Raw genomic sequence first — 19,711 nt, 5'->3', positions numbered from 1 at the left:
AAGGTCTCTGATTCTATCAATGCATTTAACAAGAATGTAAATTTCATTTTTTTTAGATATACAGGGGAAAAATCAGAGATCTAAAAAACAAATAAAGCACAGTTCCCAAAGCAGTTTCAACGAGGAATCGATATAAAGAGATAGTTACCAAGATAGTATCAACGACATCCATTTCAGTAGAAAAAACATAGAGCATTTTGAAAAAGCGATCTATGGAAAGAGTTGCAATCTTCAAAGAGAAGCTTTGATTGGTTTTCATTACTCTTTTGCTTGACATTCCCCATAATTTAAGAAATCTTCAGATAAATTTCCTCAAAACCAATCAAAATTGATATCACGGCATGCTGTCATGGGCTATCTATTATTTGGATTCATATGTTTCCATTAGCTATCAAGTTTATTCACAGTGATGCACCCCATAAATTCACCAAATAGAGCAAGATCATAACAATACATAACATACTAGAAATTAGGTGGGAGAAATCACCAAAACTTAAGTTGATAAACAGAAATGCTATAGTTCATCCCTTGATTGAATCCACATTCTTTGTACTTTTCACATCATTTCTGTTAGGCAGCAATTTAGCCCTAGGCAACATTCTAAACAACATTCATGATAATTGGACAAAAAGAAAGTATCTAGAAAATGAGATAGAACTAGGAGTGAGTTCATCAAAGCATGCAAACAGAACCACTAATAAAACTTTGTTAGCAGTGAAAACTACCTGGATCAATCCCATCTGTGTTAGGGGCATCAAGGGGAGCTAATATGGTCACATGTTTTATTACCACATTCCTACAGGACAGTATGTAGGAGAAATGCTGTGAATAAGAACAACATCTATTCCAATGTATTCTTATTGCAAACAAATACAAATCAACACAAAACTTGCTTAACTCTCACACTCAATTTTTTTTTTATTAATTACCAACCTGCAATAGACTGGATGTATGTTCCAGAATGGCGAGTTAAGGAATGTAACATTCAAGAATTAAGATTCAAACTTGAAGACTAGATAGATTACAAAAGTTCTCAGGCAATGATTTTATTGGAGTGTATGACAAATCCAAACCTTTAAGTGACAGGATACTACAGAGGCTGTCAGGAAAATCAGCAAGCTTGGAGCAGTTAGACAAGTTGAGAAACTGAAGCTATTGAAGTTGCTTCAAGGTTGGCAATCCTTTAATTGGAGTGGATGACAAATCCAAAACCTGAAGAGACGGGGTATTGTTGAACAATTCTTCTGGAATCTTTTCCAAACGAATATTGGAGGCTAAAACCAAACTCCTCAGTTTTGAACATCTCAAATCATTTGGCAGATCACGAATAGCATTATAGCCCACCGATATTCGTCTGCAATCCCTGGAAACTTTGTCAGTCGGAAAGCTCTGCAACTGTTGACCTGCTGCAAATAAGCATGTTCCCTCCTTTTGGCTATGTCAATTGCCATGTCACGAAAAGCTTCATGAATCTTTAAATACTCGACACTGTGATAGTCATCATCAACAATATACTCCACACGCTCCACCAAGCACCTTCTTACCAGTTCATCAATGCATTGCCGCCAAGCATCCATAAAATAAGGTGTCCCTGGCTTGTTGAGGAAGCCTTCCGCGTCCCACATCTGCACCAGCGTCTCCACAACAATTTCTTCATCTTCCAGAAATGCTGCACAATTTAGAAAAAAAATCTTTAGATGGAATTCTGACAATTCATTGCAAGTCCATCTTAACACCTGATAAAGCTCTGCGTCAATGGCCCTGAGATTTGTTGGGACGGAAGCATCTCTCTTTCTCATCGAATTTAAAGCATGGCTCCACTCATACTCATTCTTTTTAAACCTCATCGCTCCAACAACTGCATTTATGGCCAACGGCAAGCCTCTGCAATCCGAGGCAATTTCTCTCGCTCTCACCTCTAAAATACCATTCTCAGGTCCATTTTCAAAAGCTCCTTTTCTAAATAAGTCCCAGCCTTCATCTGAGGACAAGGGTTCTATCTCCAGGGAGTAATCCTTTGCTCCCATCTTTTCAATCACTTATGTGCTGCGGCTGGAGACTAAGAGTTTGCTACCAGTATTATCCCCAATTCTGACGCCCACTTCACTAAGATCTATTTCCTTCCCAATGTTGTCCAATATAAGAAGCAATTTCTTTTTGTCTAGAGATGCACTCAATTTCATCTTTTTCGTCTCAGGATTATCATTTTCCTCCATCTTATATTCAAAGCCTCCGCAATGGAAGCCTGCAACTGTTCAATTTCAAAGTTCCCACGAACTGTAAACCGAATGACGAGATCAAAGAAACGACTGACCTGTAGGTATTGTAGATGATTTTGAGCAAGGATGTCTTACCCACACCCCCTTTACCATATAGACCGATTACACGAGCTTCTCGACGAGCTCCCTCCAACCAACACTGCAGCTTCTCCCGGGCAGATTTAATGCTTGCCCATACGAATCCAGAGTCAGGCACAGGTTGAAAGAGGCGTTGTGCTCTAGAAGCGGCTGAGGACACAATCCGATCTACATTGGAGGACATCAAAAAAACCATTTCAAGCTCTTGCAACAGGGAAGCAAGAGCGGAGAAGACGAAAAGGGTACCCAGGAAAATCTTTTAGGCTCCGATCTAGGCACATTCAGGGAGGGTTTGCAACTGTTTCAGAGCACAAGGCTACGCAACCCTCATGCAGGGAAGAAAGACACGAAACCAGGGAAGCAACCCTCATGCAAGGAAGAAAGACACGAAACCAGGGAAAAAAGACACGTTTCGTCAGTTCAATCATTGCGAAGAGTCTCATCGCCAGGAGGCCTGGCCTTTCATGCCCCATTGCCTCCTAGTCTTTCATGCCCCATTGCCAGATCCTCCCTCTCTGCCTTCCAGCAGGTGGGAAAAAAAATATTTTTCCATGAAAAAAAAGATTAAACCAACGGCTGAAAACACCCCAATCGTCTAACACAGAATCAATGGCTCAGGATCGCACATGTCACATTTTAGGGATGTCTTTCTCAGAGGGAACACCTTACGACGTAATTATAAAATTGTATATCCTAGTGATAATATCAGTTCATGCATATTTGAACATGGTTATTTGTTAATGGTCATGCAGTATGTGTTGCCTGCAGCAATACCAAGTACTTTTGACCACACTGTCACTTTGACTATTTACAAATTATGTAAATATCTGAGGTATTTTTCAATCCATCATGCATACTCTTCCATTACTCTTATCATTTGAAGTGCAACATTGATTATGCCTTTATATGAGTTTCTACTTTTGGTTTACAAAAAATAACAAGTCTTTATTGTAATACTTGTAGGTGGGTCTCATCTAAAGAGATACATCAGGATGACTTGAAGTATTGGAAGAGGAATGTTTCACTTTTGATGTGTGATATTCAAATGTGCTTCGCTCCAAGCTTCTTTAATTCTCAAGAGCACTACCTTGTACACCTAGTAGAAGAGATTGAACAATGTGGTCCTATTTATATTCGAACAATGTGGTTCATGGAGAGATATATGAAGGTCTTGAAACAATTTGTGAGGCAAAAGGCTCGACCAGAAGGGTCCATAGTTGAGGGGTACATGGTTTTCCAGGCCATGGTTCATTTGAGTGAGTACTTACCTCAATTGCATCTTGAAGCTCCACGATTATGGAATTATAACCAATCTCAATCATTTGAAGGAGAAAAATTAGAGGGAGAAGGGACTTCAAATAGGATAAAAGGTATAAAAAAATGTCAGGAGTTATTTGTATCTTAAGTTTTATATTACATGGCTTTAAATAATTATTAATTCATTGAACGAAATTTTTTTTCATTGTAGATGCGAAGGAGTGGGAGGCATTACATTTGTATGTTGCATGCTGAAAAAAAGAAATTAGAAGATGAAAATGCATGGGCCAATATATATAATAGAGATGGTCAAAACACTACTCGAGCATTGCCTGCAAGCCATAAAAGAAAGTGGCCAGAGAGATGCTCGTGGAATTGGCTAAAGGCCAATATTGAACATGAGGCAACAAAAGGGAATAATAGAGTAACACAACAACAATTGAATTTCATTAAAGGATCCATAAATGGGGAGGTGATATATATTAATATATTGCATATATTTAATAATTTTTTTGTTAGATTTCATATCCTTGAATCTAATTAGTTGATATTTATATGAATTTAGGTAAGATATTACAAAGGAATGTGGAATTTTGGTCATCATTTTCACATCAGAAAAGTTGATGAAAAGAGAAAAACTTATGATTGTGGAGTTTCAGCATCATTTGAGGTGGAATGTCGTTCACGTGCAAATGATAGACAACCAATCACAAGAATACTTCGCTACTATGGAGTGTTGGATGGTACAAGCTTAATGAAGTGGGAGAAGAAAAAACTATCTTGCTCCATGATAATGGATTCCACATGAACAATACATCTAGGTTTGAAGCCACTTCTGAACCTTATGTGTTTCCAAGTCAATGTGACCAAAATTTTCTCATTCCAAATTTAGAACAACTTGGTTGGTCATTTGTGATTGATTATGATCCAAGAGGACAAAGAGTAACATTTGTTCAAGATGTAGAGGACCATGATTTACTTGAAGATGCAGAAGTTCCCCCTGAAGACATAGATGGCCAAGATGGAGATGATGAAGAATTTATTGTCAATGATGCATATCACCAAGATGAAGACCAAGACGAGTTTACTGAAGTTTTTGAAGGACATGAGCAACCACATGGGAATCAAATCCATGAAGATGATGAATTCATTGATTTTAATTTACCTGTAGTTGAAGGTGATGAAGACTATGAAAATGATGGTATTAATTTATTTGTGGATTTAGGGTCTATTAATGATGGGGTATATATGCCATCAGATGAGGAGATTTCATCCGAGAATGACATTTTATGATCACTATGTATACTTTAAGATAGTTTTAAGGATTCACTACAATATAATTTTTCTTTACAAGTTAGACATATGAGTTTTTAATTGTAATGAACATTAAGTAATTTGAATGTTTAATGTTTTACTTGTGAGGATGACATTTTTCGATCACTATGTTTACTTTAAGATGGTTATAAGGATTCACTGCAATATAATTTTTCTTTACAAGTTAAGTATTGAGTTTTTAATTGTAATGAACATCAAGTAATTTGAATGTTTAAGGTTTTACTTGAAAGACATATATATTTGGTGTTACCGATTCTATTTTCTTATCGGTTTTTTGATTAAGGTTTTCTTATTTTTACCTGTGTCTTAATTCGAAACTGAGACTTCTTCTTGGCTGCCACGAAATGGATTTTGTCTGAGTGAATTATTTACCTAATCAACTACAAGGAAAATATTCTCATTGGACCTAATAGACACAGGATTCAAGACACAGATAGGAATAAAACACATAATAACATAATAACATAAAAATAAGAATGGGGGATTCAATGATATTCACTACTTTTATGGAAATACTCTAATGATATTTCCATAAAAGTAGTGAATATCATTGAATCCCCCATTCTTATTTTTATGTTATTATGTGTTTTCTTAAGAATGTACCCATGGGTGTTACTGATGCTACTATGGGGGATTCAATGATATTCACTACTTTTATGGAAATGTTAACAAATGCATGAGGGCAGGACGCTGCTATGATGATGCATGAGGTAAGCTTGAGTATTGTCTTTTATATGTTCAATTATCTTATATTCCTTATTGTATTATCTAATTTATGTTTGTGGAATGCAGGAAATCGCTAAAGTCATTCCAACCCCTATAACACCTTATAATACATCTAAGGTAATGATAGTGGTAAAACTTGATCAATATTTTTGTGCATTTAGTTAACTTATTTCACTATATATATTTATTAATATTTGTGTTTTTACTAAGCGTGCATTTTGTTGGCATGCAGGATTCATTTATGCCCCTCAATACAACCAATGTTGGCATGCAGGGATCATTAATGCCGCCATATACATCTAATGTTATGCAAAATGTAATATTCAACCATTTATTTGTGTGAGTTTGATTATGTTATTTGTTGAGAAATCTAGGGCATATATTTAATAAAGTTTTTGCACAACGACTCCATGATTTATGAGGTGTTACGAAGAGCTACATCATGCCTTCAAATGGATCACCCCATCCGTTTTTTTCTTCTTGGAAATACAATACTATTTTAACAAGTAACCCAAGCAATATATTATTCCAAAACATGATGTCAAGTTACTTTTCTAGGGTTTTTATGTAATCAAGAGGCCTTTTTAGGGTTTCTTAAATTCAAACCTTAGATCATACTCTTTTCCCTTTATGTCATTCTAGAGTTTATCCCATGCCCTAGAAATCAAATCATATGGAACAAATACTTAAGATTAAGGTTTCTAAATACTAGGGTATTTCTTAAAATATAAACCCATAAATTCAACCCTACTACATCTTATGATGGATCCTTTAAAATAAAATTATTATACATACCTCATGGACACCTATCTGTACTGATTAGTATTTAGTAAACAACACATGGTAAACAACAGAGGCCCCTTCATAAAAACCACTTACAGCCAGTACTCCCCTCCGCTAACAGCTTGTGGTTTCAACATATAGTTGTTACAACTCAAGGAGGACAGGAAGTTGTAAATCCATGTGGTCAACCAGAAATAGCCCAGCTTATTCATCGTGATCCTAAAAGGTGTGCAAGTGTTTAGCTAATCCAACATCAAGATGTTGACAACCGTAAGGTTGGAGGGCCATTGTTGCTCAAATTCATCAATGTAGATATGTTGATGAGGGTATGACCAGAGCTTACTTATATGGAAGCATGTGAAGGGATTCAAGGGAGAAATGGTGACCAAATCTTCCATAATGTTGGGTCTTGAAGAATCTGATAAAGTGATAAAGAAAACAATGAACGACACATGTGCTGTGGGTGTTGATATCCTTACAATGGAACAGTATTTGCAGCCCATGGCTTTCAAAGAATGAAATTTGTTTAGTATTGTTGATACAGGCTCTGGAAAAACAATGGCATATCCTTTACCTGCTATTGTTCATGTTAATATGCAACCTTATCTAGCTTCAGATTCTGAACCCTGAATGCGAGCATTCTTGCATTCATAGTCGTTGCATTATTATTTGCAGAAGCTTACGCACACCTTTCATGAAGAAAAGATTATGGTGCTATTACTATTGAGGAAGCTAACTCCACGACAATCTCCTGATTGTTTTGATTCACATCGCTGATTCTTTGGGTGATAGTCAACAATTTGGACGAATTTCCTGGTGATAGATTAGAATCTGGATAAATATGATGCCAAAAAGAAACTGCTTTGAGCACATTGTAGCTAAACTCCAATTCATGTGTAAATCACACCAGTTCTGGATCGAGGATTGTGAAAGCAGGTTTACTATGGAATAGTTTCTGGTGTTGAATCATTAGGTCTCAAAAGATACAGGCCTGTAATATTGGTTAAGAGGTGCCTCAATTTCCACTATTCTGGACCTGTAGCACTCAAAGGAAGACATAAATCATGCCAAGAATATTGTGGCCAATAACACTGGATGGGTGAGGAAAATCGCACAAGTATAAACTTGTAATGTCAATAGAGAAGGGGTTAAAATATGTAGAGTGCCCCAATCTAGATCCACCGCATCTATTCAGCTACCACAACTTTATCACACAGGCTACTCAAAAGAAGATCTCAAGTAAGTCTTCTAGTTCTCAAGGCACCATGCTTTTAATGAGTTTAACCTTCCAAAGGATACTTACTCCTAAATATCTTAGGAATTTCCATGAATTATGCAATCTGTAGATTATATATCCAAAACCTAGTGGACCTCCTACAACACTAATTTACTGGCAACCTGTCTAAAATTGTATATAATTCTACATATGGGAAAGATTGACAAATGTGCACATCAAACTGTTTGGGGTGTGTGCACATTTAGTTAACCCTGTGCGTTGTTAAGGAATAACATTTGATTTACTTGTTCCAGGGAATGTGCAAACTTCATGGTTGACTTCCACTTAAGTGCAAGAAGAAATGAGCTGAGATATGTTCATGAGAAGTATTCAGATTCATGTCATGGCTATGTTGCTTTTTTATGCCTTGCCAACTTACCCAATGATGACAGTTTCACCACCAGCAATGACACTGTCATTCGTATTAGTGATAACATCGACTCAAGTGCACAAGAAGGGGGATTAGAAAGACCTAGCCAACTGAAAGCCAAGAAACACACTGCACCATCATTGACTGCAACGCTAACATCTCAAAGTGAGGTTTGTGTCACTCTCTTATACTTTTCTTGTTCTTGTTCAACAAATATACACAAACCAAAGACTGCAATGCTAACATCTCAAAGTGAGGTCTGTGTCACTCTCCTATACTTTTCTTGTTCTTGTTCAACAAATATACACAAACCAAAGAGTATCCATGTCCACTCCAAATTACTAGCAAGTTTTTTAACCTTAAGATAGCTTTGTCTTTAGTCATGTTGTAAGTTGGATGAAAATGATTAGTTATCTTGATAGCCTCAAGTTAGTGCTGTGTGTATTTATGATGCAAGTTGGCTGAAAATGATTAATAATCTTAATGAATGTATTTCAGGATGCATTCAGGGATTCCCATCAGGTGCTTCCTAGCATTGATGATGGAAACATTGAAAACCAATTGGCAGTTGTTGAATACATTGAAGATATATACAAATTCTACAGGACAATTGAGGTATGTTTCTCTGTCAATGATTGAAGTTTCTTGTTAGGGTGAAGGTAAAGTTTTATTTTCCTTAACTAAAATTTGGCATTCATGTATGCCCAGGACGTGAGTTGCGTACCTCCAGATTATATGAGAAACCAGGTTAAAATCAACGCAAAGATGAGGGCAGTCATGATTGATTGGTTGGTGGAGGTACAACTTTATTCCTATGCTAGTTCCAACTTCCATTTGCTGTCAAACTTAGATCTAAAAGAGATTTATATGGTCTATCTCTTAGGCTTGACATCAAAATCTTAAAATTTTCAAGTGCATTTGGAATTGGAATTAATGCCAGAGACGTTGTATCTCATTGTGAACATCATTGGCAGATACCTTTCTATTCAGAGTATTGCAAGGAAGAATTTGCCATTACTTGCTATCGCTATAATGTTTATAGCTAGCAAATATGAAGAAGTCTATCCTCCACAGGTAGGATGACTTGCTGACATCTATAAGAAAGGATGTGTATATATCTAATTAAAAGAACACTTTGTTGGCTGTATAACAGTACATACACCAGCAATATCTACTCCTACAAAAGATTACGCTTTATGCTGGAATCAGCACAAAAATTATATTATAATAGGTAACACAATATTGATAAGAGCTGGTTTATAATTGGCTACAGGTCAATGACTTCATCCGCATCTTCCCAAATGAATGCACATCAGAACAGATAGTGGCCATGGTAATTAGCTCTAACTGATAATTCTTTGTCATTGATTGCAACATAGTCTCCAAACGTTTAGATTGACTGATCAATTGATAATAACTCTTAGCAGGATTTTAAAGCAATTGAGCTTCAAGCTTACAGTTCCCACTCGGCCATATGTATTCCTCCTCAGGTTTCTAAAGGCAGCTGATTCCAACAAAGTGGTAAAGTTTTGAATGACACCACTTTTTATATTGTTGAAAGTAGCCTGTGTGGCATTGATCAAATCTTCTTTCGAAAATGCCTCATAAAATCTAGCATTCATGTTTTAAATTACTTTTCTTTATTGTATTCCTAATAATACCCTGCTGTACTGACAAGTCGTACTATCTATTATTCAGATGGAAAATCTAGCATTCTTCTTGGTTGAACTGTGTTTGCATCAGTACATAATGAGCAAGTACAATCCATAAAATATGTGTTAAGGGCTTTGAACACTTATCCGCTATGGAAGGCTTGTTTGTTGATATGGTTTTTGAAGTATTCAATGTATTTTTTAAGTTGTTTGTGCAAGCGTTTTCCATAACAGTAGTGAAGGCTTATCTGGATCTCAAAATATTGTGCATAGGTGATGCTTTTCCCTCCTCTAGTTAGTTCATTCTTGTTTATTGTGTGTTTTTACAAACATTTTGCAGTATGGTTCGCTTTTTATCGTTTTTGATAATATATCTCATGTATTTGATACTTGTAGACCTTTAATCCATAAAAAACATCCCAAAAATCTCAGAAATAGACACCTATAAATATAAACTAGTAATCAAATTTCAAGGAATATTTTTTCATGGGGCTGAAATCCTATTAAAATTTGGAACAAAATGCATATTTTCATATTTATGAGATGTATACTTTGTTTACTGAACTAGATTTGTATGTGTTCATATTGAAATCTTGTTACTATGTTTTAAATTGCGAGAAGCTTGATGGCTAAATGTTGTTTGCTTTATGATCCTTAGTTACCATTTGTGAAGTGTTTTAAGTAACTGGTTACGGCTGATGTTATGATGGATCCTTTATCGAAGGTTCTTAATGTAGGTTCTGATTATAGCCGGTGTGGTAACTTGCCAGGTACCGAAGGGACTGTCACATGCTTTGCATCATACTTGGTGTGCACCTCAATTTTCAATTCCATTATGGCATTAGCTGGGAATATCAATGTAAGACTTAAATTCTAAATACTGGACAGCCAGACATTATGTTTATTTTATCAGCATTTTGTATCTTAAAATGTAGTTTGTCATCGTTGTTTTATATATCTTACGATATTAGTTTTCATTATTTTGTTTTATATTTTGCAGTACTATGATGTTCGGAAGGAGTGCAATGGTGGCCTGTGCTATGATTTTTCAAATATGGAGAATTACTTAAACCAAGGTTCCATTAGGGATGCCCTGGGGGTTGGCAGCCGAAAATTTGTCTCCTGTAGCCCCTTGGTTTATGAAGCTATGCTTACTGACTGGATGCGGAATATGGAAGTTGGCATTCCAACACTCTTGGAGGATGGTGTTAAGTTGCTAGTTTATGCAGGAGAATATGATCTCATTTGCAATTGGTTAGGTAATGATACTGTATACATATAACATATTGTTTTTGTTTTGGAGAATGACTTTATGATTTAGGTGTTAAGTCTGTTATTAACTTATTTGCAGTTGTGTTTTTCAGGCTTGTCAGTCTAATATTCAAAATTGAAAAGTTAATTGTTCAAATTATGTGTCTTTCAGGCAATTCAAGATGGGTGAATTCCATGGATTGGTCTGGAAGTGAGAATTTCAAGAAGGCACCTACAAAATCCTTCCTTGTAGACGATAAGGAAGCAGGTTTAATAACCAGTTATGGACCACTCAATTTTCTCAAGGTAAAAGGCACTCGATGATCATCTTTGATTTCATTGTACAAGTACATAATTTCTTCCTTACGGAATCTTCTATTTTGCTGCACCAGGTTCATGATGCAGGTCATATGCTCCCAATGGATTAGCCAAAAGCAGCCTTGGAGATGTTAAAACGCTGGACACAAGGAAGTATTACTGACGACAATTCTCAAATTTTAAAGACAGTGACGGAGATGCCAGAGAAGAATTTCAAGAGTTAGTTATCTGCTTAACTAGGAGAATTGCTCTCTTCACCTAGATTAATGTAAATATTTCTAGATTTGTAGTAGTGTGCATCCCCAAAGATGTGTATTTTCTGATTTGGCAAAATAATTGTGCATTGGGACCATCAGTCTTGCTAACTTGTGTCAAATCTTTTGATGGCCACTTTTTAACTGTATAGAAATAGTGCTTCTTATTGCTTACCAAGCCTTGTGGAATTATGATTATACATGGTGTTAAAGTTATATTCAAGAACATGAATAGTATGTCCTGTGTTCTTATTCCAGCATGTTCTGATGTCCTAATGGATGAAAGAAATTGTAAATTCAACAAAAATATTTGGTTAGAGTCTCGGGGAATTCAAAGCATGATGCTCTTAGCCTACATTCAATTTTATTGACAATGACATGAAAACATTTATGTTGTTTGCAATCATACAACGGATGCCAGTATTGTCTACTTATATTTGAATTGGAGGCTATGTGGTTTGGCTGTGTTTCACTTCTCGTTCGTTCTATTATTTTATTGTTGAATATGTCTGTTTCCTCTTTTTGCCTCTTATCCCTTTATAAGCCTCTTGGACATTAAGTGCTTGGCATGGCAAGATATGTCCATAAAGCGCATGGACTATCTACAATCCATCAATGCTTGCTGTTGCTGCTGTCTACACTGCTCGATGCACTTTGAGGAAGGATCCATGTTGGAACAAAACACTTACCCTTCATACAGGCTACTCTGAAGCAGACCTGAAGTAAGCCTTAAAATTTTTGAAGCATCATGCTTTTACTGATTTTACCCTTCTAAAGAAATCCTACTCCTAGACATTTTAGATTTCTTCATCAATTACAGGCAGGCATTGTTGATCAGCTACGGCCAAAACATTGTGTCTTGATCAACTATATGTTGGAACTCAGCTACTAACACCCTGTCTGAATTGAATCTTTATCTAATACTAATGCGCATACTAAGCGTCTGGAGGCGTACGCACATTTTGTTAACTCTGTACATTGAGGTAATAACATTTATGTGCATTGTTCCAGGGAATGTGCGTATTTCATGGTTGATTTTCACCTAAATACGGGAGGAAATAAGCTGAGAGCTGTTCATAAGAAGTATTCAGATCGTTGTAGCAAGTCTATCTTTTAGCAACTCTCAGAATTTCAGAATGAGATTGCATCACATGACATCGGCTGACATAATACATTTTAAATGGTCTTTTTTGGATTGCAGAACTGATGCTTATGGGATTCATCTCATTTCTACTGACCACTGGAGAGAAGCCCATTTCTAAGATTTGTATACCGAAAGGAATGGCTTATAGTATGCTTCCATGTCAAAAGGAATAATCAATGGCTCCTGCTATCGATCATTGTTCTGAGGTGGACACCAAACTCTATGTTGCGTATTCGAATTTCCCAATGCTATTAGATGTTACTTAGATCGTGTTAGTCCATTTGATATGATTCAAGATATTTATGATAGTTTGATAATTATTCATTCCCTCTTGATTCAAGGGTAAGTATCCTCTGGTCTCCCTCACTGGCATGAACCAGCTCCACTACTTCATCTTTACGTTGGCAACTGTCCATGCGTTATATAGTGTCCTAACGCTACAACAAAACCAGCGATTAGCGTCCCTTTTTACTTCTTTTTTTGCATCTAGAGCCCATTTTTGGTGCTATTTGCATCCATTTATCAAATATGGTGCAAAACTTGACACAAAATTTGCATCAAGTTTTGCACCAAATCTTACACCAAGTTTAGCACCAGGTATTGCAATAGGTTTTGCACCACGTTTTGCACCAAATTTTATGCCAAGTTTTGTGTCATCCTTTGCACCAGGTTTTGTTCCAGGTTTTGCATCAATTTTGGCATCTATTTTTGTTTGACATACTTTTGCATCCTCATTTGCATCCACTTTTTGCACCTACACTTGCATCAACTTTTGCATCGACTTTTGCATCCTTTTTTGCATCCTTTTTTAAATCATTTTTTGCATCCATTTTTTCATCCATTTGTGCATCACTTTTGCGCCATGTTTTACATCGAGTTTTGTGTCTAGTTTTGCATATAATTTTGCATCTACTTTTTTTGCATCCACTTTTCCATCTTGTTTGGCATCCATATTTACATCCTCTTTTGCATCTATTATTGTACCCACTATTGCATCTAATATTTTTGTGCCACAATTGGCGCCTAGTTTGGAACCTCCTTTTGCACCCACTTTTGATTATAATTTTGCATCCACGTTTGCATCCTCATTTGCATCTAGGTTTTCATCAACTACTACATCTATTTTTGCATCCCTTTTTGTATCCAATTTTGGACCAGGATTTGCATCGGGTTTTGTGTCTCATTTTGCATCTACTTTTGCATCGACTTCTATTGCATCCACTTTTGCATACAATTTTGCATCCACTGTTACACCCATTTTAAATTTCACTTTTTGCATCCCTTTTTACATCTTCATTTGCATCATACTTTGATTCTTTTTTTTCATCTATCATTACATCCACTTTTGTTATGCCATAATTTGCACCATGTTTTGCACTCACTATTGTATCCATGTTTGCTTCCAATTTTGCATCCATGTTCACATCCTATTTTGCATCAAATATTGCATCTATTTTTGCATCCACTTTTGTGTCAGGTTTATGCATTGGGTTTTTCATCTCGTTTTGTATCTACTTTTGCATCTACTTCCATTGTATCCATTTTTTTCATCCAATTTTGTTTTGCCTGTTGCATCAATGTTTGCTTCCACTTTTACATCCATTTTTGCATCTTATTTTGCATATTTTTTGTCTATTGTTACATCCACTTTTGTTGCACCATATCTTGCGCCTACCATTGCAGCCACATTTGCTTCCATGTTTGCATCCACATTTTCATCCTCTTTTGTGTTCAAGTTTGCATCAGGTATTGTGTATGTTTTTGCATCCCCTATTGTATCCACTTTTGTTTCATCCATTTTTGCATCTACTTTTGTGTCCGTTGTTGCATCCACATTTGTTTCACCACAGTTTGTGCCCAGTTTTACACCTACCATTGGACCCATGTTTGCTTCCACTTTTGCCTTCATGTTTGCATCCAAGTTTGCATTGACAATTGCATCTACTTTTGCATCCACTTTTGTGTTAGGTTTTTCATGTTGTTGTGCATCTACTTATGTTGTATCCACTTTTCATCCAATTTTACTTCTATTGTTGCCCCCATTTCTATGTTCTCTTTTGCATCCCTTTTCCAACACTCATCATATTTTCTGCATTGATGATATTCCTTATGGCATTGACAATTATGAACAATTGATGACAATGTCAATAATATTGACAATGATGAAAATGAAGATGATGGCGATGACATGAATTGTGATTATGATGATAAAGACGATAGTGGTTACAATGACATTATTGATGATGATGGCAATGATTATGATGATGACGACGCTAATGACCTTGGCGAATCTTCCCAATTTTAGATGTTGTCATTGTCATAATCATAAGCATTATCTTTGGTGTCATCATCATCATTTTCATCTAGGGCATCATCAAAAACAATAATGGCATGAATGATGATGATGATTACAACAATGTTGATAGAAATTACATTAATGATGATGATGGGGATGATAAAAATGACAATGACGATGATAATGGTGGTGATGATGATGATCATTGATCATCTCTCAAAAATAGAGTTGTTATTTCTCTTACGTATATCAATGTGTCCTAAACAACCCTTTTCTAGCACTAATCACATTTTTTGGGTTGATGATATTTCTTACAATGTTTATAATTATAAACACTTGCAAACAATGTCCATAATGATGATGATGATGGAGCTGATGATGATGGCATGAATGGTGATTATGATGATAATGTAATGATGGCAATAATGATGACAAGGATGATGGTGATGATGATGACAATGATTATGATAATGAGAATGAACAATTACTAGTTTCACTACCATCTTCTGGATACATATTACTATCATACTTTTTAAATTTTCTGTCTCTCTTGAGGTATCTTACTATAATGGTGTTGTGAACACTAGAAAGATATCTTGTTGTAATGGTGGTTCTAATGTTAGCACTAGCAAAGTTTTTGTTAAATTTTGGTTAAAAAAAAATCGATTTATGCAATTATTTTGACAATCTATGTAAAAAAGTAAATAACATCCAATTATTTTGACTGTAGTCCCATTGATTATCATGAATTCACCAGTCTGAAGACCATCTTCTACATACATATTATTATTAAACTTTTTGCATTATATCCCTCTTATATCTTGTTGTAATGGCAGTATTAGCACTAAAAAAATATCTTGTTGTAATGGTGATGTTAGTATTAGCACTAAAAAAATCACTAAATTTTGGTAAAAAAAAGTTTATCATTTATTTATTTTTAATTTGGGAAATTTTTGTTTTTATTTTTTTTGTTTTTAATTCTATTTTTATGCAGTAATATTTCTTTTGGTTGAATTTTGGTAGTAACTAGTTTTTGGTCGAATCATATGTATTAACCATGTTCTTTATGCTACAAGTCTAATTGTTGGGACAAAATTGCTCTTTCAAATAAGTTGCAAAAGCTATTTTACATCCATTGTTGCACCCATGTTTACACCCACTTTTACATCCCTTTTTGTTGGCATTATGATTCAAGTGTTGTCCTTGATGGCAACTCACTCAGAGGTTGGTACAGGTGCTCAGAGGATGGTACAGGTGATGGCAACTTAATCAGAAGACAGATCTTAGTACAACATGCCAAGGAAGTTCATATACGCAGGTTCGTTAAGCCCAAGTCGCGTGTACACGCTAGTTGGATTCAGAAAAAGCGCGTGTATGTGGAAAAGTACCTTTGGTCCATGGTGGTTAGTCCTTGGAAGTTGTGCCTATGGTTTCGGACCATTGTGTCTCGACGGGCGTGTCAATCCCTAGTTTTGAAGTTGATGGTATTGTGTTACTATGGTTTTGGCTCTTGGTATTGAGCAAGGCCTAAGGCTATATAAGGAGAAGAAGATCATTAGGCAAAATCATCTTTCGACAAGGCTTGAATATCTAAGAGAGAAAGAGATCTGATATGCAGGGTCTGGGTTGCTTGATATGAGCTAAGGAGAAATCACATCGGTGGATGGAAGACTAGATCTAAGGATAAATCGGGATCTAATGGTTTGAAATGCACTATTATGATTGATTATGCGTATTTCTAGATCTGCATACTGTCGCAATATTATGTTCTGGATCTAACTGATGTCTGGTACAGCTGCAAGTTGAGAGAATCTATTTTTAGATCTGTACATAGGTTGGCTTAGGTAAAAGCGCGTGTATACGCGGGTTTCGCTCATTGAAGTAGCGTATATCTCTTAAAGCTTGATTTTTGGGTTTGCAGTTGGATCTGACTGTTATTACAGAGTTCTGTAGACTGCTCTGTGTTCTGGTATCTGGTGATTGACAGGGTTCAGTGGTTCAGTGATTCAAAGTTTGATAATACTAGTATTGGTTGTTTTATGCTTCAATGATCTGTTGTGAAAGTTGAATGAATTGGGGTCTACAGATTGTAATGTTGTGCTTCAGGAATATCCAGTCTGAAAATGTATGAAAGGTGGTACCTGAAGGAAAGAAGATTGTAGGTCAGCACCTACGTACTAGTATCTTGGCTAGTACAAGAGCAAAGGGGGTTGGAGCTCCCTTCCAAGGAAGTTTGGAGAACGAGAGAAGGTTGTAGCCTTCTGCAGGTTGTAGCCTGCGTACTGGTATAAGGCTGCACCAGTACAAAAGATTGTAAACTGAAGTTTCATATTAAAGAAAGATAGAGACAACTTGCAGCAGGTGGTTTTCACCCACATTGGGTTTCCACCTTATATCTTGGTGTTCATGTGTGTGGCTTTTGATCTGTTCTGTTATACTGCACCTGTTTACTGTTAATGTGGTGAATAATGTCCTGATGAACTTAACTGAAGAATAAGCTAACTAAATTATGAGTTTTCTTCTTATACGCTGTTTTATTTAGTCACAGTAGCGTGTACACGCTGGTTCACCTAACTGAAGTAGCGTATATGTTTCTGAGCATTGAAAAAGTTTGATTGATCTGATAATACTGATTCACCCCCCCTCTCAGTATTATTTCCAACAATTGGTATCAGAGCAGGTCCTTCAGAGAAGCTTGATCGCTTGAAGGTAGATCATTCATCATGAGCAACTACGAGAAAGAAGCATCAATCAGGCCACCGATTTTTGATGGGACAAATTTCAATTATTGGAAGGTAAGAGTTACTGCATATCTTCAATCTCTTGGTACAGAAGTTTGGAACATTGTAGAAACAGGCTATGCTTTTCCTTCAGCTACTCCTACAGATCCAGCTGAGAAAAAGCAGTATGAAACAAATGCAAAAGCAGTCAGTACTCTATTAGGAAGTATATCCCAAACAGAATTCATGAAGGTCATGCACTTCAAATCAGCAAAAGAGATATGGGACAAAATGATCACTAGCTATGAAGGAGATGAACAGGTAAAGCAAGCTAAACTTCAAACTCTCAGGATTCAATATGAGACTCTCAAGATGTATAATGATGAAAGTGTGGCTAATTATTTTCTTCGGGTAGATGAGATTGTTAATTGTATGAAAAATTTGGGTGAAGAAGTAAAAGAGACTATAGTAGTTCAAAAGATTCTAAGATCATTATCCCCCAAGTTTGAATCTAAAGTATCTGCAATAGAAGAAAAAGAAAATCTCCGTGTTCTCACTATGTCTCAGCTACATGGAATTCTAACTGCTTATGAAATGAGAAAGGGAGGTCCATCTGACAGAAGGGAAGCTGCTTTTAAGGCATCAGGAAAAGAAGATTACTATGAAGCAAGCCATGTTCCAGAAGAAGAGGAAGAAGAATCAAATTTTGTCAGAAATCTTCAAAGGGGTTCTGGAAGGTTCAGAGGTAAGCTACCTTTCAAATGCTTTGCTTGTGGAAGAGTAGGTCATTATGCTGCAAAATGTCCTTATAAGGATAAAGGAAAAGAACCTGCTAGATGGAACAAGAAACAAAGTGCAAATAAGAAAAGCTACTACACCCATGAAGATAGTGATGGCTTATCAAACAGTGATGAAGATGAACAAGGTAATAAATATAAGCTGTTAATGGCATTTGAAGATGATGATTATGAGGATGCTGTAGATGTGGATAATCTCTATAATGAAATTACTAGACTCAAGAGATGCATAGAAGAAAAGAATGTGATCATTGATACTTTGCAATTTCAAATTGATGAAAAGGAAAAACATCTTGAAAAACTAGAAGGTGAAATTGTTGGTCTCAGAAAAGAAATTGAGAAAACAAAAGCTATTAATCTTAAGTTTGTCAAAGGATCTGAAACTTTGGATGAGATTATCAATGTGCAGCGGTCTCCTCTAAACAAGACAGGTTTGGGCTATAATGGAGAAACCTCTCAAGCATCCACCTCAAAAAGTTATCTTGATGCAGCAAGAAGAAATGAGCAGAAGAACAATGAAGATAATCAGGTAAAGCAGGGACGAATTACAAACAGAAACTATCAGGGACAATCCTTCTTAAGGGTGAACAAAAGCTACAACCAACCACAGGTAAAATCTTCTCAGTTTGGCTCAAGAATAGATGAAAATAGAAATTACAATCAGTTGGCTGGTAGATTCAATAACCGCAGAAGCTTCTTCAATGGACAATGCTTTTCTTGCCATAACTTTGGTCACAAAGCAGCTCAATGTGTTGCATATAAAACAATCATGACTAGGGAAGCTCAAAAACAAAGAAGTATGACAGGGATTACAAAAAGGACCTATAACAACTTTTCGGTTCTTGAAAATGAAGTTGAATGTTCTATTTGCAATAATTTTGGTCATAAAGACTCTGAATGCAGGAGCAGGTTTCAGGAGAAAAAGGAACAAGCCACGAGCACCAAAACATGGAGAATAAAGGAACCTCAAACAGAAAGATGTGGGATAGCATTTTATGCAGAAGGACAGGAAAATCTATGGTACATTGACAGTGGATGTTCGAAACATATGACAGGTGATAAAGAAAAACTTGAATCTTATTCTACTTTAGAAAAGGGAAAGAAAGTTTCTTTTGGAAATGATACTCCTGCAACTATAAAAGGAAAAGGTATTGCTCCTTTGAAAGAAAAGGTCA

General features: G+C 36.1%; 1 protein-coding gene across 1 annotated transcript; it reads left to right on the top strand.

The window, feature by feature from the left end:
• The first annotated feature begins 9,531 nt into the window (after positions 1-9,531).
• On the top strand, positions 9,532-12,051 carry LOC149183874 (serine carboxypeptidase-like). The gene is made up of 5 exons (XM_089418809.1): positions 9,532-9,625; positions 10,527-10,615; positions 10,757-11,015; positions 11,180-11,313; positions 11,400-12,051. The coding sequence occupies exons 2-5, from the start codon at positions 10,592-10,594 to the stop codon at positions 11,433-11,435; spliced, it is 453 nt and encodes a 150-aa protein (XP_089274935.1). The 5' UTR covers positions 9,532-9,625; positions 10,527-10,591; the 3' UTR covers positions 11,436-12,051.
• The last annotated feature ends 7,660 nt before the right edge of the window (positions 12,052-19,711 follow it).

This window comes from Pinus tabuliformis, chromosome 3_2, assembly GCF_031772625.1.
Source record: "Pinus tabuliformis cultivar Carrire ecotype Pingquan chromosome 3_2, CPIR1, whole genome shotgun sequence".
Classification (NCBI taxonomy): domain Eukaryota; kingdom Viridiplantae; phylum Streptophyta; class Pinopsida; order Pinales; family Pinaceae; genus Pinus; species Pinus tabuliformis.
Note: the sequence above shows the minus strand (reverse complement) of the source record. Positions and strands in the feature narration are given on the sequence as shown.

Excerpts from the sequence above, each read along its gene's own strand:
- LOC149183874 (XM_089418809.1), top strand. The coding sequence starts at position 10,592 with ATGGCATTAGCTGGGAATATCAAT. Across the intron at positions 10,616-10,756 it reads CATTAGCTGGGAATATCAAT|TACTATGATGTTCGGAAGGA; the intron begins GTAAGACTTAAA and ends TATATTTTGCAG. Across the intron at positions 11,016-11,179 it reads TCTCATTTGCAATTGGTTAG|GCAATTCAAGATGGGTGAAT; the intron begins GTAATGATACTG and ends TGTGTCTTTCAG.